The 27,487-nt window shown below is 41.0% G+C and overlaps 1 protein-coding gene across 1 annotated transcript in view; it reads right to left on the bottom strand.

The window, feature by feature from the left end:
* Positions 1 to 27,487, bottom strand: part of LOC126188371 (putative leucine-rich repeat-containing protein DDB_G0290503) — a 180,132-nt gene that overhangs the window by 137,263 nt on the left and 15,382 nt on the right. The window contains exons 3-4 of the mRNA XM_049929970.1: positions 18,263 to 18,604; positions 1,136 to 2,065 (exon numbers count right to left, since the gene is read on the bottom strand). Of these exons, the coding sequence (XP_049785927.1) occupies positions 1,136 to 2,065; positions 18,263 to 18,604 (1,272 nt within the window). The remainder of the gene's footprint in view (positions 1 to 1,135; positions 2,066 to 18,262; positions 18,605 to 27,487) is intronic.

Raw genomic sequence — 27,487 nt, 5'->3', positions numbered from 1 at the left:
GTGCAAGACAGCTCTCTCATTGATATCATCCACTAGGTAAGGACTTATGGAATGTGAGGTTGGGAATGATAGTGCCATAGCAAAAAGACTAAGTAATATTATATGTTTCATGGGGAAGAACATATCAACTTGTAGTGTGAGGACAAGATTGGGTAGAATAGCTGTCATCCCAGGGCAGAATCAGAGGTAATCAAAGTGCTGTCAAAGCATGTGGTAGAGTTTTTACAGCCTGGAGGAACTGGGTGATAAACAGAGTACTGATCAAAAGTCATTTAAAGTAATATCAGGTCTGTTGGGGTTCCAGTACAAAATGATATATGAATAAGGTCATAGACTAATTAAAAAATAATTTTTAAGGCTTTGGCAAGTTTATTAACATGTTTTGGATAACCTGTCATGGTGCACTCATGGAGCACACACATCTGAGGTCCTTGTCTGCAGCAGCTGCTGAAGACTCTTGGAGCAGTCATTTAAATATAATGTGAAAAGCGACAGAAGTAAACATGTTGGCCATTGTGAAATTTGTCACTCACATTTAAAAATTTCATAAATCAGATATATTTTCATAACCATAAATAAATTCTGGATTATTGAGTTATTGACAGAAGAAAAGAATTTACAAATTTCAAAAACTTCAGCTGCAGCAGTGTTATATGCCAGCAAAAACAAAAAAAATTCTGCAGAAGTGTATGTTGGTAAAACTGTAAAAGTCAGATAATAAGAAACCAGTGAACCAAAATTAGGATTATTTAGTGTAACTACTGAACTGGATTCTAGATTCTACAATAATGCTTGCACAACTGTAGAGGAAATTTAACTGGTTTGGTAGTCATATAAAAACTTTTTTGTTGCCCTAGTTCATCAAAAATCTTTGCATGAGAACAAAATAGCTTAAATGACCAATATGAGAACACAAACAAGCTGTAACAATCAAGTAATAGTTAGCTTGAGGTCTCTTCTAAAATTATCCTTCAGTTTCAAAAGTTCTTTCCATATGGCTCACTCTGGTATATTTATTTCTAATACTTTAATGATACATCAAGTGCAATTTTCTTTATGTCAAACAACGAAAATTCATTTACATTTCTCATATTTTAAGTATGTAATAGATTACTAAAATCCAAAATTTACATACCTGATCAGTAATTTTTCCACTCTTCAAGTATCCTAGTTGATCATTCTTTGGGAAGAAAATTTGATTGTGTATCACTTTCTTTAAAGCATCCTTACTAGAGCCATAGACAACCAACTTAGGAGAACTTTCAGCAAGTGATACATTATCAGAGTTCTCATAGAAGGACTCATTCTCTGTTATGTCAGTCATGTTTTCATGAGCTAGAGTCCAGTCATTATGCCGGTGCTGTAATAAATGTTTAGCTGATATGTTCAGATCTTCATATTCATGGTAGTGACTTTGTGGTAGTACTATCTGCTTGCTGTTCTCACTGAGATTCTCTTTACACTCAGTAATATGAAGATCATCCTTATTTATATCAGATTTAATAATCTTTGGACTTCCATCCTCATCCTCAAGTAATAAACTCTGTGAACACTCACCAAATAAAGATTTGTTTGTTGCTAAGTGAGTAGTATCATGAAGATCAGATACCCATTCATCTTGAAGTTCTGATAAATCTGAAATTTGGTCAGGTTGTTGATAGTTTACAACACTGGTGTCATCACTTTTTGTGTTATCATATTCAGCACCATCAGTAATGCTACTTTGGTCATCATAACTTTTTACATCCTCTTCAGACTTTTGAACTTGTGTTTCCTTGATTTTTTCATATGTTAAATCCTCTGGTGCTGAAGAGTGTTCAAAAATCTGCAATGTTATTGCTTTTTGTGGACTTTCTTCTAAGTTATCCATTTGCATTGTAGGAATACTCTCAACTGTTTTGCATATATCATTACAGGGGGTTAAGATTTCTGTGTTTACTTTTTGTGACAATTCAGTCAGAATGTTATCTGTTCTGCTGCTTGTTTCAGTTTCTTTCACTTTAAGCTTGAGTTGAATGTTTATTTCCTGTTTTATCATTTTCTCTTCTTCAGGCACTTTCTCCCTCTGAAACAAAATGCAACAATGTTATTATTATCATCTTCAAATTAAAATGGCAAGCTGTAAACATGTATCAACACCAGAAAAATATTCTCGGTAATGTGTCTATTCTGCTGGGAGGCAATTTCTTTTAACTGAGGTAATATAGAAACACCAGCAGACAAAAAACTGAGAGTATGTGCTAATGCTAATATTGGGAACTTATCAGAAGAAAAGGAAATGAAAGACAACCAGGAGATAAGGGACAATGAAGTAAAAGAATCTTATAGAGAAAATAAAGATTAGTAATACATTGAATAACCAGGAAAAGAACAAGTTGCAACAACTCTTAGTAAGATGTAAGGTGGAATTCTCAGATAATCCAGGAATTATAAAATTGTATGAAAGTAAATTAAAAATTGGAACTTAACTACCTTTCTTTAAGAAATTGTATCCTTATTCTACGCCATTCGCTTTAAAAAAGGCTGCTGGCAGAGAAATTAGGAAGATGCTTCAGCAAGGGATCATGGAGAGGTCATCCAGTGGGTACAATAACCCACAATTAGTAGTAAATAAGCCCTGTGGTAATGTTCATTTAGTACTTGATGCTCATACCAAGACAAATACAATCTCTTCCTGAACTATAGAGCTTTAAAAAGTCTTTGACAGCCTACAATCTGAAAAACTGCCATTATTCAATCTCACAGTATCTTATGCAAGAAAAAATGTAATTTACCAAACGAAAGTGCTGGCAGGTCGATAGACACACAAACAAACACAAACATACACACAAAATTCAAGCTTTCGCAACCAACGGTTGCTTCATCAGGAGAGAGGGAAGGAGAGGGAAAGACGAAAGGATGTGGGTTTTAAGGGAGAGGGTAAGGAGTCATTCCAATCCCGGGAGCAGAAAGACTTACCTTAGGGGGAAAAAAGGACAAGTATACACTCGCACACACACACACACACACATATCAATCCGCACATACACAGACACAAGCAGACATTTGTAAAGGCAAAGAGTTTGGGCAGAGATGTAAGGTGAGGCTGAAGTACAGAGGCAAAGATGTTGTTGAATGACAGTTGAGGTATGAGCGGCGGCAACTTCCAATTAGCGGAGGTTGAGGCCTGGTGGGTAACGGGAAGAGAGGATATATTGAAGGGCAAGTTCCCATCTCCGGAGTTCTGATAGGTTGGTGTTAGTGGGAAGTATCCAGATAACCTGGACGGTGTAACACTGTGCCAGAATGTGTTGGCCGTGCACCAAGGTATGTTTAGCCACAAGGTGATCCTCATTACCAACAAACACTGTCTGCCTGTGTCCATTCATGCGAATGGACAGTTTGTTGCTGATGATTCCCACATAGAAAGCTTCACAGTGTAGGCAGGTCAGTTGGTAAATCACGTGGGTGATTTCACACGTGGCTCTGTCTTTGATTGTGTACACCTTCCGGGTTACAGGACTGGAGTAGGTGGTGGTGGGAGGGTGCATGGGACAGGTTTTACACCGGGGGTGGTTACAAGGGTAGGAGCCAGAGGGTAGGGAAGATGGTTTGGGGATTTAATAGGGATGAACTAAGAGGTTACGAAGGTTAGGTGGATGGCGGAAAGACACTCTTGGTGGAGTGGGGAGGATTTCATGAAGGATGGATCTCATTTCAGGGCGGGATTTGAGGAAGTCGTATCCCTGCTGGAGAGCCACATTCAAAGTCTGATCCAGTCCCAGAAAGTATCCTGTCACAAGTGGGGCACTTTTGAGGTTCTTCTGTGGGAGGTTCTGGGTTTGAGGGGATGAGGAAGTGGCTCTGGTAATTTGCTTCTGTACCAGGTCGGGAGGGTAGTTGCGGAATGCGAAAGCTGTTTTCAGGTTATTGGTGTAATGGTTCAGGGATTCTGGACTGGAGCAGATTCGTTTGCCACGAAGACCTAGGCTGTAGGGAAGGGACTGTTTGATGTGGAATCGGTGGCAGCTGTCATAATGGAGGTACTGTTGCTTGTTGGTGGGTTTGATGTGGACGGACGTGTGAAGCTGGCCATTGGACAGATGGAGGTCAACGTCAAGGAAAGTGGCATGGGATTTGGAGTAGGACCAGGTGAATCTGGTGGAACCAAAGGAGTTGAGGTTCAACCCCCGTCCAGCTATCCATATTTATCTTTTTTGTGATTTCCCTAAATCACTCGAGGCAAAAGTCGGTATGATTCCTTTGAAACGGCATAGCCAATTTACTGCCCTGTCCTTGATACACTCTGATTTTGTGCTCCATATCTAATGATCTCAATGTTGACGGCATATTAAACCCAACCTGCCTTCTTTTTTCCTTGTGCCTCTACATCCTACTTCAAAACCTCTAATGGCATAACTTTTTGAAGCGAGATCATACCAGCTTAAAAGTTGTTCTCGTTCATCTAAATGTTTCTGTTAAGTGTTTTTATGAGATCACTGGATCAAGTTCTATGCCTGAAATTGTTGCAGAAGATAATTTTACACGGAGGTGATGTAATATCAGAAACTAAGACTTGGATGAAACAAAGAGCAAAGTTACAAGAGGTATTACAAAAGTGTCTTGGAAATGAGATAACAGAAAAACTTAGCAAATCAATGGTTTATTTTTATTTATTTATTTATTTATTTATCCATCTGTAGACAATAAATATTGTATGGATGTTGCCTGAAAGTACATGTAAATTTATGGGAAACAATTTGATCAAAAGGAACATACAACAGTTTACATTAAGTAGTACAAAGAATAATATATGTACAAAGAATGTACAAAGAATGTACAAAGAATAATACTTGGTCATACAAGATACAGTAATACACCATCACACTAGTGTCATTTGTAAATCTGGCCTTTGCTGCTCCATCTGAGGTGTGAAAGTCATTTATGTAGACAAGGAACAATAAGGGATCTAGAAATACTGCATTGTGGCAATCCTATTTTCACTTCTTTTCAATCTGATACTAAATTTATTTTTTGGTTGGAGTAATCTGACACCAGTCCTACAATCTGTGTTCTGTTTTGTAGCTATGATTCAAATCACTTTTTCCCTCTCCCATGGATACCAAATGCTTCCAGTTTTTCTAAAAGAATACCACAATTGACAGTGTCAAATACTTTGGAGAGATCTCAATTTATTCCTACTATGCTGTTGTCTTTCTCCAGATTTTTGATTATTTGTTCAATGTAGCACATTACTGCTGTTTCTGTATTTTGACCTGCCTGGAAGCCATGCTGATTTCTATTTAGTAACTTATGGTCATTGAGATATTTGTTGATTCTGTGCTTCACTAATTTTTCTATTTTTTTCGAAAATGCTGGAAGGAGGAATATTGGCTGATAGTTCTATACCTTATGCTTGTCATCGTTTTTGAATAATGGCTTCACTTTTGACATTTTCATCCTTTCTGCAAACATCCCTTCAGTAAATGATAAGTTGGCTGTACCTCATCTACCCCTGCTGACATTTTAGGTTTTAAGTTTTTTATTATATTCAACACTTCATGTTCATCTGTTGGATCTATCCTCATGCTATAAGCAGCTTTTGGAAATTCAGGTTTTTCTTGGTTTGTAAATTTTGAGCTTAATGAAGTTGTTGCATTTATGAAATAATTGTTGATGTTATTTGGCAAATCTTGTTTTTTAATATTGACATTTTCTATGTTTTTGAGAATGATATCCTGGTCTTCACATCTCTTTCCTGTTTCAGTCTTCACAATACCCCATATGGCTTTTGTATTGTTATTAGACTACTTATTAAGTTGTCATTAGACATAAATTTTACCTTGTCAATTACTTTTTGATATACCCTCTTGTCATTCTTAACATATTGAACTGTGGATCTGTAGATGTCTTCAATTTTGAATTTAGTCTCTTTAGAGTTCCACAAGAAGTTTTCATGCCAACTGTGATCCACAAACTTGGCTTTGTATTGTGATGTGATGTGATGTGACGTGATTCTTGACAGCTTCTTTGGAAAGCACATTTGGAAATATCCCATGAAAATTGAAGAAAAAGTGTTATATGCATCATTCATACTTGTTAGGGGCAGCACTTCTGCTCAGGACTACCAGTTAGGATAATTGTGAATTCTACAGTTTTCAGTGGAAAATTTTCTCTTTTACGTGAAGTACACTTTTTTTTCTTACAGTGACACTGAAGTAATTTTGAGGACAAGAGCATTATGGTCTGATAATCCCAAATCAGTATTTGTTACTTCTACTTCTGTGGGTTGTACATTTGAAAATATATTATCTATAAGACTATTTGTATTACATGTTAGTCTTGTGGGTTCATGTATGTGTGGAAACAGGTTGAAACTACATAATAGATGTAGGAGTTAATTTTTTAGCCTACTTTCATTCATAAGATTTATGTTGAAATCTCCACAGAAAACTACAGTGGCTCTTTCAGTAAAAAGAATGTTAAGCAGTGTTTATAATTGATTAATGAATATGGCTGTATCCCCAGTAGGTGGTCTGTATATTGCTATGACTATGACTTTTCCCTGTATTTCATACAACTGTATAGCTGCTGCTTCAAAAATGATTTTCTACTCTCAATGATTCAGCTTCACACCTTCTTTTGTACTTGATACTTGATTTAGTAAAGATACATACACCTTGTTTTTGGCATTGTTTCTGCAATACAGACTTGCCACCATATATGGATGAGTTTTAATGATGCGTCATTCAAAACTTCTGCACCAATGTTCCATGATGCACATTCAGTCAATGTTTGCACCATTCATTGCTACCTCAAGTTCTAATGATTTATTTCTAAGGCACAGAATATTTAGGCTTGAAATCTGTAGGTGTCTAGGGTGGGAACTGGTTACAGTTTTGTTTATATTTTGTGCTATCATATTCATTCCTGTGTCCTGGTGAGATAGCAAAAATCCTTGAGAAGGACAGGTTTCCTGCTCCTCTCAGAGCATACCTGTACATTGGGCTGCAGCGAGTTGCTTGTTGCTGCTATTGGTGCTGCTGCTAATGTACTTAATATTGCCATTTCTGTTGTTGTTGTTGACACTGATGATGTTTCTGACACATGGTACAAGCTATGTAGGTAAAATATTTAGAGCAGTCAATGCTAAAGAAATACTTGACTGTAACAAGACAGAAGCTGTTGTGAAGTGTTCATAACCCTGCGAAAGAAAACAGCTTACATCATTCCTTCGAATGATAGGGTTCCATCAGAGACATTTACAAGGACCAAATATTGTACATCCACATATTATATAACTTTTGAAGCAGAATACTAAATGGAAATTGGGTTTACAAGAATGTGAAAGAATGATGAAATAGAAAAGAAGTTGCGAGATGCAGGTTTTTACACCACCCTAGAATAAAGGAAGTATTCAAAACGTCTACTAATGTCTCATCTTATGATGTCAAGTGTGAAATTTTCCAATGCAAGTTTGAAAATGAGTTGGTGATCCAAGAAGTACTGCTTTTGCTAGTGGAATGTTAGATAAAAAGGAATTAAATTTTTGTCACAGAGAAAGAGGCTTTGGCTGTGGTATATTATGAAACGAGTCGATGGAGACCTAGTCAAATCCGACTCGTTTATTCTCACGTTCAGTTGCCCGAGACTCCCAGAGCATGTTAAAGCGGGGTTCTTACGTTTGCCAGTAAGGCCATATTTCCCCAACCCAATGCGCTGTTTCAAATGTCAGCGCTTTGGGCATACTACGTTGGGGTGCAATGGGATAGCCACTTGTGGTCAGCCTGCCCATGAAGGAGCCGATTGTTCATCGCCTGTGAAGTGCGTGAATTGCTCTGGGAGTCACCCTGTCTGGAGCCGTGTCTGCCCCATCTATCTCGAAGAACGAAAGATACAGGAGATTAAAACATCTAAGCGCATCCCCTATGGTGAGGCCAAGAAGCTCTTTAAGGCCATGCAACCTCCTGTGTTTACAACATCTTTCGCTTCCGCTCTGAAGAAACCGGTACAAATGGCCACTGTTGCTACGCAAACGGAGGTTGCTAGTGTTAGCACTAATACCTGCGTTTGCCAGTGCACTTGCGCTGCTGCGGTTGTTTTGCAACCTGCGGCTCTCCCTGCAACGTCGGACAAGGCTGTGGTTGCTGACATTGGGGTACTTCCTGCCTCTCCCCCTATGGCGCCTTCTGCCCAGGCGAATAAAGCTCCACCTGTTGACAAGGCTCTGCATTCTAAGCCCTCCAAGACAAAGATGCCGAAGGTGAAGGTTTTGCCACCTGAGGAGACTAGTCAGGGTCGGTCCGATGACGAGGCCATCGTATTGTCTGACATCTCCCGTGGGTCGTCATCGGAGCTGATGGACATTGATGTCGACCAGGGGTGATCTTCTCGCCCCAGGAATAAATCTCCGGCGAGTACGGGCTCTCCTCCGAAGCACAGAGGAAGGGTGAAAGTTCAGCCACCCTAATAACTGGCTCCCATATTACAGTGGAACCTGAATGGGTTCAGGACGCATGTGGCCGAATTACAACACCTTGTACGAGAGTGCCCTTTGTGCTTATGTCTCCAAGAGACACATTTTTGGGCCACTGATGCTCCTTCTTTACGGGGCTATACTGTATATCGAAAAGATGATCTGATGGGGCAAAGGGCAAAGGGTGGTGTTGCGGTTTTTGTCCATGACATGCACCCCTCATCTGAGCTCCCTCTCGTTACAGACTTGCAAGCAGTTGCAGTTGACCTTCTTGTGGGTCGGAGGCTCACAGTCTGTTCAGTTTACTTACCACCTCAGGATGTGATAGACTCTGAGGCTCTCACAGACCTTATTAGCCAACTCCCCCGCCCCTTTCTTCTTTTGGGGGACTTCAATGCTCATAATGTCTTATGGGGCTCTCCGACTACTTGCCCCAGGGGTCGCATGCTGGAAAGCCTCATGATGTCTGAAGAACTGTGCATCCTCAACTCTGGTGCTCCCACTCATTTCTGTACTGCTTCCGGGTCATCATCGGCTATTGACCTTTCCTTTTGCTCTCCAGCACTCGCGGATGCTGCTCTGTGGGAGGTTGTTGCTGACCTCCATTCTAGTGACCACTTCCCCCTTTGGATTCGCCTCCTGGATGAGGCTGTGGCATTATCAGTGCCGCCTCAGTGGCACCTCTGCCGAGCTGACTGGACACTTTTCAGCCAACTGGCTGTTTTGGAACACAGTGCCAGCGTCCACGAATGGGTAGACCATGTTCAAGCCATGATCTCCCATGCTGCTAAATTGTCCATTCCACGGTCATACGGTAATCCCAAGAGGCGTCCTGTCCCTTGGTGGACCACTGAGTGCTGCTCCGCCATTTGAGCCCGCCGTGCAGCTCTGCGCTGCTTCAAGTGCCGTCCCTCAGCTGACAATCTTGCGGCCTTTTGGGTGTCCAGGGCCAAAGCGCGGCGAGTGATTAAAGAGAGCAAACGACGGTCATGGCAATTGTTCTTGAACTCCATCTCCCGCTCCACTAATTCTACGAAAGTATGGGAAGCCATCAGGAGGATTTCCGGGAAACGCAGCCAACTACCTGTCACGGCATTACTGCATCAGGGATGTCTCCTCACGGCGCCGAGAGACATTGCCCAGACACTGGCCATGCATTTTGCGGAATCTACCGCCACTATTAACTGTGATCCGGATTTCTGCCGCTACCGAACTGCCATCGAGCGGGGTCACTTGGACTTCCGGTCTCCAAATTCTGAATCCTACAACTGCCCCTTCACAATGTGTGAACTGGATTCGGCGCTGTCTGTGGCTCATGATACTGCGCCTGGTCATGATCAACTCTGGTACAGCATGCTGCAGCACTTGTTGCTGCCATCCAAGGAAGTTCTCCTGAGTTGTTTTAATATGATATGGTTATCCGGCACATACCCTGACTCGTGGAGGGAGGCGGTTTTGATTCCTCTCCTCAAACCGGGGAAGGACCGAACGCATCCCAGCAGTTATCGAAGTATTGCTTTGATGAGCTGTGTCAGGAAGACGTTGGAACGCATGGTCAACCGTCGCCTGGTTTGGCTGCTCGAGACCAGGCAGCTCCTTAGCCCCTCTCCATGTGGCTTTCGGAGATGTCGTTCAACTATCGACAACTTGACCCTGCTTGAGGCGGCCATCCAGCAGGCCTTCCTACGTAACCAGCATTGTCTTGGTGTCTTCTTTGACATTCATAAGGCGTATGACACTACTTGGCGCCGCCATATCCTCAATCAACTCCATGAGTGGGGCTTTCGTGGCCGTCTCCCCATCTTCATTCGGTCCTTTCTTTCCCACCGCCTCTTTCGTTATAGGGTTGGTACTGTGATATCTGATTTGTATGTGCAGGAGAATGGTGTTCCTCAGGGGAGCGTTTTAAGAGTCACCCTCTTTGCCGTCGCCATTAACAGTATCACGTCCACTATCCGGAGTCCTGTCCAATGCTCCTTGTTTGTGGACGATTTTGCTGTTTTCTGTTCTTCCTCCAGTCTTGTCACTGCTAGTCGGCAGTTGCAGCTTATGATACAGCGATTAGAGGCATGGACTGCGCAGACGAGTTTTACCTTTTCTGCAGACAAATGTGTGCGTGTTCATTTTAATCATTCTCGACGTCTTTTTACCTCCCCTGAATTGCGTCTGAGGGACACCATTCTTCCTTTTAGCGACACTGTGCGGTTCCTGGGCCTCACTTTTGATTCCAAGTTGTCGTGGTTGCCTCACCTTAAAGACCTCAAGGTGTGGACCCTGAAGGCACTGAATATTTTGAAGTGTCTGAGCCATTGGTCCTGGGGAGCAGATCGGGCGCGTCTGCTGCAGTTCTATAGGGCTTTCGTCCGATCGCGTCTTGCCTATGGTTGCACCGTGTATGGGTCAGCAAGGCCTTCGTATCTGAAGATTCTTGATGCAGCACACCATGAGAGTATCAGGCTGGCCACTGGTGCCTTCCGTACCAGTCCCATCCCCAGCCTGTGTGCTGAGGCACGGGAACCGCCACTTGCCATCCGGCAGAAACTCCTCATGGTGCAACGGGTGTGTCAATTCCTTGCCTGTCCTACCTCCCCTGCGTATCCTACCGTTGCCCGACCGCCTATGGAACGTCTCTTTTCCAGTCGTCCCAGGGCAACGAGACCATTTGGGATTCGTCCCAAGCATTTGCTTGAGTCCCTTGGTGTGGAGCGTGTGGTCCCCCAACGACAAGGTTTTACTCGCCTGCCTCCCTGGTTGCTCCAGGGGCCCAGCGTCCTTTTAGACTTGTCAGAGTACCGGAGGAGCTGCACTCCTGCGTTTGTTTTTATCTCCTTATTTTATGATATTTTAAACCAGCATCCCGACCATGTACCAGTATTTACGGATGGCTCTAAACAGGGGGACTCTGTTGGTTGTGCTGTTGTTTTCCCTGATCGAGTCGTCAAGTTACGGCTTCCTGCGGCGTTTACCATCTTTGATGCCGAATTGTTTGCGATCTTGCAGGCATTGGAGCAGATGAGGTGTGTTCCCAGTCTTCAGTTCCTCATCTGTTCTGACTCCCTGAGTGCCCTTCAGACCATGCAACACTTGTACCCAGCGGATACGGTCGTCCAGAACATCCATGATGCCCTCCTCCACCTGCAACGGCAAGGGAAGAAGGTGTCCTTCTGCTGGGTGCCGGGGCATGTGGGTATTAGGGGAAACGAACTGGCGGATGCGGCTGCCAAAGATGCATGTTCCCTCCCTCACGTTGTTGAATGTGCCGTCCCCCTCCATGCTGTTACCTCACTCCTGCGTTTTCGTGTTATGCGTCAATGGGAAGAGGAGTGGCTGGCAGTTGGTGAAAATAAGCTGCGTCTGGTCAAGGCTACCACGCGGCCATGGCATACGTCCTACCAGTCATGCAGGCGGGATGAGGTTCTCCTCACTCGCCTCCGCATCGGGCACAGTCCCTTAACGCATGGTTTTTTACTCCGGCAGGAGGACCCCCCAATCTGCAGTTCTTGTGGCGTCCAGATTACTGTCCGCCACATTTTACTTGACTGTCTTTTATTCTCTGACCAGAGGGCAGTGGTTTCTTTGCCACCAGATTTGCCCTCTATTTTACAAGATGACGCAACAACTGTAGTTAAGGTCTTACAGTTTTGTGTCCTGTCCAATTTGTTGCCTCGGATTTTAGGGAGGGGGTTTTAATGTGCTGCTGGGTGACTGGCTCACCCAGGTTTTAGGTAAGAGGTCAGCCAGTCACGATTACCTCCTTGTTTCCCTTCGGTTTCTCCTTTCCTTGTGTTTCCTTTCCTTTTTAGTGTGTCCTTTCTCCTCTTGTTTTGCCTCTGTGTGTGAGGATTTGGAACTGCGTCAGGTCTGTGTCTTTTAGCCATTCTCCTTGTTCGCTGTTTGTCTTAGTCCCTTCACTGCATGTGTTCCTGTTTTTATGCATTTGGGCGCTGATGACCATGCTGTTTAGCGCCCGTAAACCTCAAACACACACACACACACACACTTTAATGTTTGCGCCCACAGTGGTAGTTGAAATGCGGCATAAATCTGCAATAAGAGTAGCCAACTATTTTGAACATTCACTTCTATACTCAGGTAAAAGATAGAACAATATTTACATTTTTATGCAAACAGCATGTATACATCCAACAAATGGTGATTATAAGATGCATCTGAAAAGTTCAGTGAAGAGTCACAGAAAATGAAGGAAACAAAATACCTTTACTTGCCTTCAAAATAATCACTGTTGCCTACAATGTGTTTGTGACATCAGTTTTGAAGTTATTTGGAAACTGTCAGCAAATGCTTCTTATGGAATCGCTCAAAGCACCATGAACATGTTTTGTTGAATTTCCGCATCATTACAGGGGATAAGACCTGGAGCTAACAATATATTCTGGAGACCAAGTGACTGTCAATAGCAGTGTGTCACTGTCTTCCTCACCGTTCTCAGCTAGAAGCTCATGATGAGTTAAGCTCTTGTTGTCAATAAAGGTGACCAACATCGTCTTAACCTTGGGTTTTAACAGCTGATTTTTTTCTGGGAGGCAGGGAAGATGATGAAGAGCATGTCATTGACTGTTCCTTTATCTCTGAATAATATTGGTAGCACCAGGTCTCACATCCTGTAACAATGCAGTTATCCACCAATGTGTGACCACAATGCTTCAATCGACTCCACAAGAAGCATTTTTCTGACAGTTTCTAACAGCTTTAGACTAATGTCGGAAGTTTTTGTAGCTAATGGTGACCACTATGAACACCAGTAAAGGTATATTGTTTGTAATGCTTGTTTCTGTTATTTTCTGACAAATTTCACCAAACTTTTCAGATGCACATTGTATAATGTGCACTGAAAAACTTCTGAGTCACGTTAACCTTAAGAAGTGAGTCAGACTATCCATTTCAACTATTTTGCTTGTGCAAGACTTTGAAATATAACTTCACATTTGCCCTTTAATCTGAATTTTGTGTAACACTTGTATTAAAAAAAATTTCATGAAGACAACAACTAAATAATACTCTATTATGAAGTTACTGAAAGAATATTCTAAAACTAATATACAAAATCATTTATCTTTTTAATTTCATCAGTAACTATAATGCAAAATTAAAATTGCAGCCTTAGGGCACCCTTACTTATCACAAAAAATCTTTTTTACTAATACAATTCACCAAAACTACAACTCTTTCTTCTGAATGGTATCAAGTGACATATGTAACTTTCGTGAATAATAGATCCAGCAATCAACAGTAGTGTGTGTTACTATTGGTACAAAATTTACCTCTTATGTTATGCTGAGTGTCAAGTTATCTCATGTCTCTTACAAATTTGTATTTTTGTAGTTAAAAATAAAGAGAAATTTTGTATCATTTAGTGCTGTGTACATTATTTTAGATGTGTATAAGCTTTAATCGCAGAATGTTTGAATATATAACCTACCTCAAAAGTCCTTTTGAAGACTCTCACAGACCAAAAAAATTCTATGGTGCTTTTTTCATTGCTTTGAGGTTCCATTTGTCATATGGAGCTAAAATCTAAAAATATATTTTTCATCCACACTACATTTATTCCTCAACCTATAAAATCTTGCTGCACAACTTTCAGTTTTTTTTCCTGACTGAATGTAATTGAATACACAAATGAGCCCATGCATGACCCCTTTTTTTTTTTTTTAATTAATGGCCACAGCTTCGGTGCAGCTATTAGCTGTGGTGACAGTTTGGTTACTGGCTGATGGAGGAGGGCAGTAACTACAGGTGAGCTCTGCCAGAGTGTCTCTGGGGATGGTGAGGCTCACTGCACTAGTACAATGTCTGGTAAGGATGAAGGCAGTAACCATTCTGTCTTGGCTTGCTCAATAGACACCTCTGTGGTTTTGCTAGATCTTCTGGTGTGGTCTCCTTGTCACAACACCAGGAAGGGGGCAGTGTACAGTGGTTGGAGCAATGATCTGATGAGATATGTGCAGAGCATGGTGTGAGCACAGTTGTCCATTGTTTGTGGATGAAAATGGGGTGTTTACTGTGGTACAAAACAGGAATATGTCAGATCGCGGTTACGTGGTCTCGAAGTTATTGCACCAATGGTGGCAGTTCTGCTGTGAATCATGGCAGTGCTTGTGTGAGATTGTCTGCCAGAATGCATAACATCTCCCCACACACTGTTTCTGCTAATGATGCACAGATGTTCAATGTGTATGCTGAGTGAAGGCCTAAAAGGATGATGGGAAAGCTCCCATTCATTTCTCACTATGGCACATGAGAGCTACTTTTTAACAGTAGGTTCAGTCAACACGCAAGGATTACTGAGGTGCTTCGTGAACTCACACAGGATTCCTTGGTGGGAAAGCTATATTATTTTCATGAACCACTATGGAGAAAATTCAGAAAAGTTGCATTTGAAGCTGATTGCAGAATAGTACTACTGTTGCCAGAATACATTTCATATAAGGACCATGAAGATAAGAGAAATAAAGGCTCATATAGAGGCATGTAGACAGTCATTTTTCCTCAGTCTACCAGCAAATGGAACAAGAAAGGAAATGACTAATAACAACTGTAACAGATAACCTCTGCCATGCCCCTTACAATGGCTTGCAGAGTATGTATGTACATGTAAAGTTTTCTTTAGGGTTTGATTGCTAGCAGGATGGCAGCTTGTCATGTGATGAAGCTCTAAGCCACATAACTTTAACAATGTTTGGAACAAAACAGATTTGAGTTGCCAGCCCTGACCTGTTGTGTTGTGGAGAGGCAACCAAATCATGCTATCCAGGTTGCGATCAAGGTAATTTGCTGTAGTCTTGCCAGAAAAGTCCAGGCTGAGTGCAGCTTCTCCCATTGAGTATATCTGTGCACCACAGTGGGAAGGTATGTGCAGCTGTCTGAACATGGGGGGGCTACGAGACTGATATGGACAAGGATGAAACTCATTGGACAGCTTTAAAACTGCCCTATGCCAGCATGTATGTCATTCCACTTTGAATTTTTGGCACTGAATAAATGAAGAAGCCCATGCAGGTGCATTCTTTCAATCAATAGCCACACAAAATGATTTGTCCATAAACCTGATAGTCTTGTTTGCTTCTGGGTTTGACAGACTGCAAACAATATGAAAAGCAGATTTGCAGAGTTTTGGTGAAATGGAGGACCATCATTTCTGCCAGATGATGTCACATCATAGTGTCAACTTAGTGCCTTGCACTAGGATATTGGTGAACTACATATCTGTGGAATGATCTGCCAGTAGACGTTGTAGCTGTGGAGCTGCAGTCTGAGCAGCGGCGAGTTCTTTGTAGTCCATGGCATTTGCTGAGCCACAGATACACAAAAAGTAATCAGCAATGACGTTTTCTGCTCATTTTATGTAATGCACATCCAATGCAAAGTGGCTTACAAACTCTATTTGTCAGAACTGTCAGAGGAAACACTTGTGATTGTGGTCTGGAAATTCGAGGCTGTTGGCTTGTGGTCAGTGTAAATAGACACAGGCCAAACTTTAATTTGTGGGTAGAAATATTTAAAAGCTTCATAAATTGCAAGCAGTTTTCTGTAATACATGCTCCAATGGCGCTGCTTTTAGGAAGAAAAATTTAACAGTTGCCAATATTGATCAGTCTATTGCTTATAGGGCTCCACATATTGCTGTTTGGCTAGTGTCAATAACTACAGCCAGGGGTGCAGATTGTACTGGATGAGCAATGAGCACTGCATTACATAGGCTTACCTGAAGACTGCATAAAGCCTTTTCCGTCTTTGGAGTTCACAGTTTTGCCATGCAACTGTGTCTGTGAGCAGTGTTTGAGTAGCCGCTGTTGCCGGGAGATGGCAGCCATAAAAATTGACAATTCCCAGGAAATGTCATAATTGCTTACAATCTGTCAGCTTCAGAGGGCTTGTAGAGCTGCTGTCTGCTCTGTAACAGACAGTGCCATCTACTGACTCTGTATGTCCTAGGAAGTACCCTTCATTCAGTACTGCGCTGTGGTAATGCAGCCAGCGGGGACTTCCTACACACGTAGTTCATGTATCCAAGCATTTCGTGAAAACCTTAGAATTTCATCAAGGAATGTCAAGTAAAACAGAAGCTTCTTTAACACTTCAACCACAAAATGTTGCCATGTTTGTGCTAAATTTTTGAGACCAAAGGACAAAAATAAAAACTCAAATATACCAAAGGGTGTAATTACCATGCTCCTCTGGATGTCACCAGGTACCACAGGTATTTGGAGGTACACTGCAACAGTCTATGACGCTGTAAACTTTTATGCTAGCTAAAGCACATATAAAACCTTGAATGTTTGGTATATAGTACCTGTCTATGAGTGTCCTGGTATTTTAAGTGTGATAATCACCACAGAGGCACCATGAGCCATCTTTCTTGCAAACAAGGTGCAAAGCTGAAGACAACAGGCTGCAGAGATGATAGATCATCCCAGCCCAGAGCATTTCTTTGAATATGGCCTACATTCCATTAGGTACTCTTGGGAAATTCTGGGGCTACACTGTGAAATGGATGGGCCAAGTTTGGTATGGATATGATGCACAGTGTTGTGATTGATGCCCCTATATTCATAAATCAAAGATTTCACTTTGCAATCTGCAAACAATTTTTGGGTATAAGCACATCCCTTGACAATTTGGATTTTAATTCTTGTATTCAGAGGTTTAGAATATGAGCTATATTTCAAAGCATGGCAATCATTCTTTAACAGAAGAATTCTTCTAGATTACATTCTGGTGCTTTATACTTTATCTCAAGTGTTTTTAGCTCCTCTGAACTTGTACATAACATTTTGGATGATGTGGCAATGTCTCCTTTGTTCTTGCTCATAACTGATATTTGTGGTAGGTAGTTGTATGTGTTGGTATTGTCTATTCTCTGTACCATGGTATAAGTGGAGCATCCCGAATACTGGTTACTGTGCAGCCATAGACTGTGTTCTGTAGTTGTGCTTTCCTTAAAATTTGCCATTAATATGCATTGAGCAAAAAAATTAGTGCCTCATATAGGGTCAGCAAATATTAATGTCCATGTGAAAAGGCTGCTGAGACTTCCATTGATAGTCAGTACTTTGTGTCTGCAGGAAGAGTTCGACAAGTTGCCGAGATGCTTACTGCATTCAGGGACAAATGTTCATCTGGCTTACTGTCAGCTGAGCACTGGACTGGGTGCTTCCTGACATCTGAGCTGGTGTCAATTAGGAAGGCGATGCCCATACACCTGTCTTACACGTACAACGATTGCGACACAAAGGGATGTGCCAGTGCCAGTAGTGTTTGTGGAGACTGTGTAGACATTGTACTGCTATTGCTGATGTCCCAACTGTTGTAGTATGGTTTGTTTACTACTGCATCATGGCATTTCCCAAAACACATTGTGTAGACAATAAATAAAGAAAAAATTCAGCTGGCAGCAAACAAAACCATGTGATTCCATGCTAGCAGATGATTAGTATCACTCTAAATGAAGTTCAAAACATGGCAGGTAAATTTCCAATTGGCTTCAAATATGGTAGTGCTTGATCAGTCTGTGATGTTCATATAAGTTGTTGGTTCAGCCTAATGGCATACCACAAGTACAATCAATCATACATAAAAGTTCTCTTTTATGGTTAATAAATTACTGTTTCATAGAGCTATTTCTCATTTCAAGCACTGACTGAATAACAAAAAAAGGGAAGTATTCTGGATACATTCACACAAGAAACTAAAATCCTTACTGTGTTCATCTGTTTATGACTGACAGTGATAAAACAGAGATGCTAAGACTAACTAGTTAAAATAAATATTTTATTGATCACAAACCTCTTTATGACCTTCCTGGTTAATACTGAAATTATTGTCTCTATTTGCAGTTTCAGTCGAATGGTCCTCTTCTTTTTCAAGCATTGAAAGAATATCAGAGGTAGATGTCCGACTTAAATCTTCCTGATTTTGCTGTGTGTTATCTTCACTACAGACGCCATCAGATGGAGGAAACAGAAGGAGACTTGAGACTGAATCATCAGGCAAAACGAAATTTTCCCTATTTACACATATCTGAGCATCCTCTTCTTCAATTGGCTTGCATTTATCTTCTGGCACAATCCTACAATAATCACCTGCTTCCAAGCCATGTTCTTCTTGCTTTCCCAATTGAGCATGTGCCTGAAAGTAGTTGGGAAAAAAATTAATTTTAGCATTTAAGTGACAATTAGAGTGTTAATTAAGATGCACAAATGTAATCAAAGCAAAATTTGAATGCCACTACTGCTGCTACATACTACTACTATTATAACCACCACCACTACCACTACTACTACTGCTTCTACTTCTACTATTACTGCTACTGTCGATGGTTGGTAGTAACAAGTAACTTCAGTAGTATTAGTCTAGCAGTGACTCTGATCTGTTTATATTAACATAATGCCACAGAATCATTTAGTACCAGTATGTAAGAAAATTCAAAATAAATTCATGAAATTTCCAGCTTCCAACTACAACCAGGGCTTTCACACTGACCACTGCAAGTAATTTCTTAAAATTATGTTCATTAAACCTCTGTCACTTCCTGAAAAACATCTGTCCAGTTGCTTTCTCAACTCTCTTCTCATAATTGAAGGCTATTTTGTTCAAAGAATATTGCTACCATTACAGCATAAAAGATGTGACAGAAAAATCTCAGAAAGAACAGAAACTTCATCCATTGTTTGATAATGTACTAAATGTAGCATTTGAATGATTGCAGAAGCCTCATTCAAAAGCTCAGTAATGAGTCATGAATACTGTAGAAAGAAAAAAGTTTTTATAAACTGTTTGTACAACACAATCAACTAATTAACCTTAACATTTGTCTGATTATGCCTTCAGTTACATATGACTAAGGAGTTAAGAGGCAAAAAAACAAATTCCTAAACATTATAAATGTAACTACTGTACATATTTTGGATGAGATTCATACAGTGTAAATTGACGATGAATGAATAAATAAAATGAAGGGTTAATGGAGTTTGAAGAGGAGTTAAAAAAGATCAATGGAATATAGCAGAACTATCAGAAGTGTGCCAGAAAAAGGAAGAATCACAGGGAATTAATATCAGGTCATGTGTTTTACTGCAGACGAGCAGAGCAGGAAAGAAATGGAGATGCAAGCTTTAGTGTAAACTAGAAAATTAAAAACATTATTACAGACCTGGTTGCAAAAATAAGCAAAAGACATTCAACAGAAATCATCCACATCTATGCGCCACCTTGTTTTCATTCCGATGATGAGGTAGAAGACCTCTACAAAGAGTTACATAAGCTGGTGAATGAAAGCAAATCCCACTACAACATGACAATGGTAGATTTTAATGCAAAACTAGACAAACTTTACTTGTATCTATTAGTTCCTGACTCATTATGTTTCAAAATACCTCATATCATGCATTCTTTTCTTTCCATACACGTGTGTATATGTGCAGTTATGTTTGTGATACCTCTTTACATCCCACTTCAGTAATTAAGCAAATGATGAAAAGTAATAAAGTTTTGATAGGACCAGGCAAAGTGCAATGAAGAATAAATGTAAAATGATGGATTATATACAAGGATCATTACTGTAGATGTTAATTTCAGTGATCCAATTTGTGCAAAATCATAAATACTAAATTTGTCATATCACAAATTCAGAATTTGATATGAGCATGACCACCAACCAGCTGTCCACCTGAATGAAAGGCCACCACCAAAATATGGTCAAGAGCAGCACTACCACTCAGTGGCAGAACAAATCACTGAGCACAAAAGGTTTGAGTTCAACGGCTGTTTCACAATCAGTGACATTTAGATCCTTCTCCTCAATATAAACTTTTTTGTATTATACAGAGTGAGTCAAAAAGGACTTTGGAATGATATGAGACTGGTTGTTCACTGTGATATGATATAAAACACCAGGTCATCTGCATGTTGATGATTATGTTGAACAGATTAGGGAGCATTTTGTCTGCAGTCCACAAAAATCAACACACCATGCATCTTGTGAGACCGGCATTCCACAAAAGACAGTTTGGCGAGAATTGTGTAGATGTTTACACTTCAAACCACATAGATTCATTTTGGCACAGCACATTAGTGATGCATATAAGCTTGCTTATAGGGAATGCAGAAATGTTGCATTGGGTAGAGGATGATGAGAGATGCATGAAAACAGTCTTCAGCAATGAGTCAACATTTCATATCAGTGGCATGGTGAACCACCCATAACTGCAGAATATGGGCAGCAAAAATCCTCATGCAACTCGGGAATATGTTTGTGAAAGCTCCAAAGCTAACGTGTTTGTGCCTTTAGAAAACTGAAAATGTACAGTCCTTTCTTCTTCGTGGAGAAAATATGTCACTGGTATTGTGTATCTGGATGTGCTTGAAAACTTCTAAATTCCACAGATTGATGAAGCTGACTGATGAGAAGGGATAGTTTGCTACCAGCAAGATCATGCACCACCTCATTTCCTCACAGAAATTCAAGGTTTCCTTGATAATCGCTTCCCAAGTTGTTGGATTGGCCATGAAGGGCCAATATTATGGCCACTTGCTCTCCCAGACTTGACTGTATTTCTTTCTCTGTGGTTTCATTAAAGATCATGTGCATATTCCTGCCTTACCAAACAATTTAGCTGACCTGAAAACTCGAATCTACACTGCCACTGCACATATTACACCCAATGTGCTGCAACAAGTGTGGGAAGAAATTGATTACCAACAGAATGTTTGCCACATCACAACTGGTAGTCACACTGAAGCAAAATGACACATCTCAATTCTATGTGAAACTTGAGGTTGTTTGCAACAAAATGACACATATATCAATTCTGTAAGTTCTCAATAAATTTACATATTATTCCAAAGTTACAAAGTCCTTTTTGACTCATCCTGTATGCAGTAGATGGGAGTTGTCTTTTTAACACATTCTTTGATTCTGTAATCCTCCTGGCCCTTAATCTTCACTAGCCTCTGCCACACATCCATCTCTACCTCTGTCCCAGGGCCCTATCTTCAATCATCCTACAATCGTACCTCTTCCCTACAGTCTACCCTTCCACTGTTCTACCTTCTCCTCAATGTCCACTCTTCCATGTTACTGTGTACTACACACAACTAGGGACCAATGACCTTTGCAGTTTGGTCCCTTTAATCTTTAAACCAACCAACTACACACAACTGCCCTGCCTTGTGCCATGCTGCTACACCAGGCACCTGTCACTTCACCTACTCAGTCATCAGCCATACTTCCCCAACCATCCCTCCTGCTACCACCTTCTTTCTCCTCTCCCCCACTTCACCTGACACAATCCCTCAAGCTTAGTCGAGATGTAGTGCTGGCACAATGTAGTCTGCAGGGATGCTTCTGAATCAAGAACAACTGCCAACATGAGAAACTTATAAGGAGATATCCTTGGTGCAGCAAAGCAGTTTAAATCACTTAATGAAGGCAAGCTCTCTGGTTCAGGTTGTATACCAGTCAGATTCCTTTTAGAGTATGCTCATACAACAGCCCAATACTTAGCTATCATATACAACTGTTCACTCATTGAAAGATATGTACCTAAAGACTGGAGAGTCTGACAAGTCACACCAATACTGAAGAAATGAAATAGAAGTAATCTGCTGAATTACAGACACATATCACTGAAGTCAATTTGCAGTAGGATTTTGGAACAAGTTCACAAATTATGGGTTATCTCGAAGAGAATGATTTATTGAAGAGCAGCCAAAATGGATTCAGAAACTATTGTTCTTGTGAAATTCAACTAGCTTTTTATTCTCAGAGAGTAATGAGTGTTACTGACAGGGAATGTCAAATTGATTCCATATTTTCAGATTTCCAGAATGCTTTTGACACCATTCCTCACAAGTGACTTCTAATCAAATTGTGTCCCTATGGAGTATTGTCTCAGTTGTGTGACTGGATTCATGATTTCCTGTCAGGAAGTTCACAGTTCATAGTAACTGATAGAAAGTCACTGAGTAAAACAGCAGCAATATCTGGCATTCCCCAAGGAAGTGTTACAGGCCCTCTGTTGTTTCTGATCTCCATAAACGGTTTACGAGACAACCTGAGCAGGCCTCCTAAGAGAATTTGCAGATAATGCTGTCATTTACTGTCTTATAATATCATCAGATGATCAAAGCAAATTGCAAAATGATTTAGACAAGATATCTGTATGTTGCAAGAAGTGGCAATTGACGCTAAATAACGAAAAGTGTGAAGTCATCCACATGAGTACTAAATGAAGTTGCTACATTTTGGTTGCAGGATAAAACACACAAATCTACAAATGCTGTAAATTCAGCTATGTACTTAGGGATTATAATTACAAATAACTTAAAATGGAATGATCACGCAGATGACGTTGTGGGGAAAGCAAACCAAAGACTGTGATTTATTGGCAGAACACTTAAGATATGCAACAGGTCTTCTAAAGAGGCTGCTTACACTATGCTTATCTGCCCCTTGCTGGAGTATGGCTGTGTGGCTTGGGATCGGCATCAGATGATGATGGCATACACTGAAAAAGTTCAAAGAAGAGCAGCTCATTTTGTATTATTCTGAAATAGAGGAGAGAGTGCCTTGGATATGAATCAGGAATTTGGGTGGCAATCATTACAGCAAAGGTGATTTTCATTGCAGCAGTATCTTCTCATGAAATTTCAGTCACCAACTTTGTTGTCAAAAATGATTCAAATGGCTCTGAGTACTATTGGACTTAGCATCTGAGGTCATCAGTCCCCTAGAACTTGTAACTACTTAAGTCTAACTAACCTAAGGACATCACATACATCCATGACCGAGGCATGGTTCCAGACTGAAGCGCCTAGGACCACTTGGTCACACTGGCCGGCTTTGTTGTCAGAGTGTGAAAATATTTTGTTGGTGCCCATCTACAAAGGGAAGAATGAAGATCATAATAAGAGAATCAGAGCCCGCACAGAAAGATTTGAGCGTTCATTTTGCCTGTGAACTTTTTGAGAGTGGAACAACAGAGAAATAACTTGAAGGTGGTTCAATGAACCCTCTGCCAGGCACTTAACTGTGAATTGCAGAGTAATCATGGAGATGTAGATGTTGCAGCCAAGTTCTCAGTATTGATTATATGCCTTGAGATGGCTCAACACCTCCACTATTTAATTCTGACTAATGGCAGTGATGGACCTAGAATGCATGTTGTGCATTACTAGGGGAGGTTGGAAAACAGTCAAATTGGTCAGGGAACTGACTGGTATGGAAAACATAATTACAACTATAGCAAAAATGAAAAGGGGATAAGCAGTAGCAGATGCCAGATGAATGGATGGTAGATGTAAGAAGTCAATTTCTTTGGTGAATTCCAATACTAACTAAAACCCATGTCACTGAAGTGGTCAACAAAGTCGACAGCAAGTCTTTATGTCAAATGGCTGTTAATGACTAATAATGTTAAAAAGTTTTGTTCTAAATGTGTGTGTTTCTATAAGGAAGGACAGGAATTCACCAATGAGTCACAATCTCATTGTTTTCTTATTCTTCTTGGATATCCAGATTTCAGCTGTCAATGGCCATCTTCAGTGCATTTGAATGAGTTATAATCCAACAGACTCTCAGCATTACATATCACCAATAAAGTCAAATGGTTACAATCCAACAAACTCCCAGCAGTATATGTCACCATATGACTTTATTGGTGACATGTACTGCTGGGAGTTGTTGGATTATAACTCTCTCAAATGCACTGAAGATACCTATTAATATCTGAAATCTGGATACGCAAGAATAATAAAAAACCCAATGGGATTGTTACTGATTGCTGTGTTCCTATCCTTCTTTATAATAATATAGTTGGATAAATAAAAACATTTACTCACCAAGTAGCAGCAGAACACACACATAAAAGACCGATGTGATTAGCAAGCTTTTGGAGCCAGTGGCTCCTTCTTCAGGTAGAAGCATTGAAGGGGAAGGAAAAGGACTGGAGAGGTCTAGGAAAAGGGGTAAATTTTGGGAAAGTGACGCAGAACCATGGGTCATAGGAGACTTACCATACGGGATGAGAAGGAAAGCCCGATTTGGGGACTGCATTGGACGACACTTGAAAAGCTGAGAGCTTAAAGGTGGAAGAAGACAGGGTAATATGCGAGACAGAGATTACTGCTAAAACATCATGCATGAGTTAATAAGAGTGAGATGCTAAGTGCATTGTAACAGAGGTGAGAGGGGGTCGTGAAAAATAGACAGGAAAGACAATGAAAGATGTAGAAAACTAAAACGGACTGAAGCAAAGAGTAGTTACAGCAAAGAAAAGCTGAGACGGAAGAAATTAATGTAAATTAAGGCCAGGTGGGGGACGAGAACCAAGGACATGTTGTAGTGCTAGTTCCCACCTGCGGAGTTTTGAGAAACTGGTGTCTGGGGGAAGAATCCAGTGTGGTGAAACAGGTGCCGAGGTCACAAATGTCATATTTTGGAGCATGCTCTAAGGGAAAGGAAAAGGACTGTTCTATTTTAGAGCATGCTCTGCAACAGGATATTGCAAGTTGCCAGTATATACCCTCTGATTACGCCCATTCATCCTAATTGATAATATGGTGGTAGTCATGCTGATGTAGAAGGCTGAATAGTGTTTACATAAACATGTGTCATTTTTCAGGTGGCTCTCCCTTTGACAGTATAAGTTTTGCCAGTTACATAGCTATTATAGGTTGTGGTAGGAGGGTGCATTGGGCAAGCCTTGCAGTGAGGATGGTCACAAGGGTAGGAGCCATAGGGTAGGGAGATGGGTGCAGAAGGTTCATAGGGCATAACAAGAATATTGCAGAGATCGGGCGGGCAATGGGAAGCTATTCTAGGTGCGGTGGGAAAAAGTTTTGACAGAATGGCTTTCATTTCAGGACATGATTTTAGGAAGTCACAGCCCTGTCGAAGTAGCTGATTAACACATTCCAGGCCAGAATAGTACTGAGTCACCAATGGTGTGCTGCAAAGCTATTTTGTGGAGGGATCAGTAGTACCAGGATTGGAAGTGATGGCCCAGGAAATCTGCTTTTTAACTAGGCTGGTTGGGTAATTATGTGCAGCGAAGGCTGAGGTGAGAATGGTAGTGTATTGCTGTAAAGAGTTTGGATCCGAACAAATATGTTTGCCTCAGATGCAAAACTGTTTGGGAGGGAATGTTTGACATGGAAAGAATGGCAACTGTCAAAATGCAAGTAGTGTTGTTTGTTGGTAGGTTTAATGTGGACTGAAGTGTGTAGTGGCCTTCAGTGAGGACGAGATCAACATCAAGGAAAGTGGCATGGGATTCAGGAAAGGACTACGCGAAATTTAACTGGGAGAAGGTATTTAGAAACTCCAGGAATTGTAGCAGGTCAGCCTCACCATGAGTCCATAGGGTAAAGATGTCATCAATGTATCTAATCCAAGTGACCCATGAAAAGGTTGGCATAGGAAGGAGCCATCCTAGTTCCCAAGGCCATATCCCTGATCTGTTTGTATGCCTGGCCCTCAAAGGTGAAGTAGTTGTTGGTAAGCACAAAGCTGTTTAAGGTAAGTAGGAGGGATGTCATGGGTTTGGAATCACGTGGGCACTGACTGAGGAAATGTCAGCAGCAGACAGACCACGCAGGGATGCTGGTATAGAGGGAAATAGCATCAATGGTGACAAGAAAAGTGTGTGGTGGAAGTGGAACGGGCACAGATTTCAGACGATCTAGGAAATGGTTGGTATCTTTGATACATCAGGGAAGTTTTTGTACTATGGGTTGCAGGTGTTGATCATCCATACGTTTGGTGGCTGCTTTGAAGCCAGCAACTTCAGGATGGCCAGGAGCACACCATTGGTGACTCAGTAATATTCTGGTCTGGAATATATTAATCAGCTACTTCAACAGGGCAATGACTTCTTAAAATCATGTCCTGAAATAAGATCCATTCTGTCAAAAATATTGCACACCACACCTAGAATAGCTTTCCATCGACCTCCCAATCTCTGAAATATTCTTGTCAGACTCTATGCTCCTTCTGCACCCATCTCCCTACCCTGTGGCTCCTATCCCTGTAACCATCCCCACTTGCTCTATGGACCTTCCTACCACCACCTATAATAGCCCTGTAATTGGCAAAACATATACTATCAAAAGGAGTGCCACCTGCAAAATGACGCATGATTATGTAAATACTGTTCAGCCTTCTACATCAGCATGACTACCACCACATTATCTATTAGGATGAATGGGCATAGACAGAGGGTATATACTGGCAACTTGCAATATCATTTTGCAGAGCATGCTCTACAACGTGACATTTGCGACCTTGGCGCCTGTTTCACCACATGCGCCATCTAGATTCTTCCCCCAAAACACCAGTTTCTCAGAACTCTGCAGGTGGGAACTAGACCTACAGCATGTCCTTGGTTCTATCCACTGACCTGGCCTTAATTTACATTAACTTCTTCCATCTCAGCTTTTCTTCACTGTTACTACTCTTTGCTTCAGTCTGTTTTAGTTTTCTACATCTTTCATTATCTTTCCTGTCTATTTTTCACCACCCCCTCCAACCTCTGCTATGTAGAATGCACTTAGCTTCTCACTCTTATTAACTCATGTATGATACTTTAGTAGTAATATCTGTCTTCCACCTTTAAGCTCTCAGATTTTCAAATCTCATCTGATGCAGTCCCCAACAATCAATCTTTCCTTCTCATCCTGTATGATAAGTCTCCCTTGATCTGCGATTCTGGGGTGACTTTCCCAAAATTTAGACCTTTTCCTAGGCCTCTCTGGTCCTTTTCCTTCATCCTTTTCCTTCATCCTTCTTCCTTCCCCTTCAACCCTTCTGCCTGGAGAAGGAGCCACTGGCTCCGAAAGCTTGCCAAACAAAACAGTCTTTTACGTGTGTGTTCTGCCGCCACTTGGTGAGTAGATTTTTTATCTATCCAATTAAATAATTTTATCGATAATTGACTGTTTTCTTCCTTATAATAATATACTCTCACTGTGCACAAGGGTTCCAAATGGAATCAAAGTATATGTGTGCTTCTG

This window comes from Schistocerca cancellata, chromosome 5 (genome assembly GCF_023864275.1).
Source record: "Schistocerca cancellata isolate TAMUIC-IGC-003103 chromosome 5, iqSchCanc2.1, whole genome shotgun sequence".
Taxonomy (NCBI): domain Eukaryota; kingdom Metazoa; phylum Arthropoda; class Insecta; order Orthoptera; family Acrididae; genus Schistocerca; species Schistocerca cancellata.
Note: the sequence above shows the minus strand (reverse complement) of the source record. Positions and strands in the feature narration are given on the sequence as shown.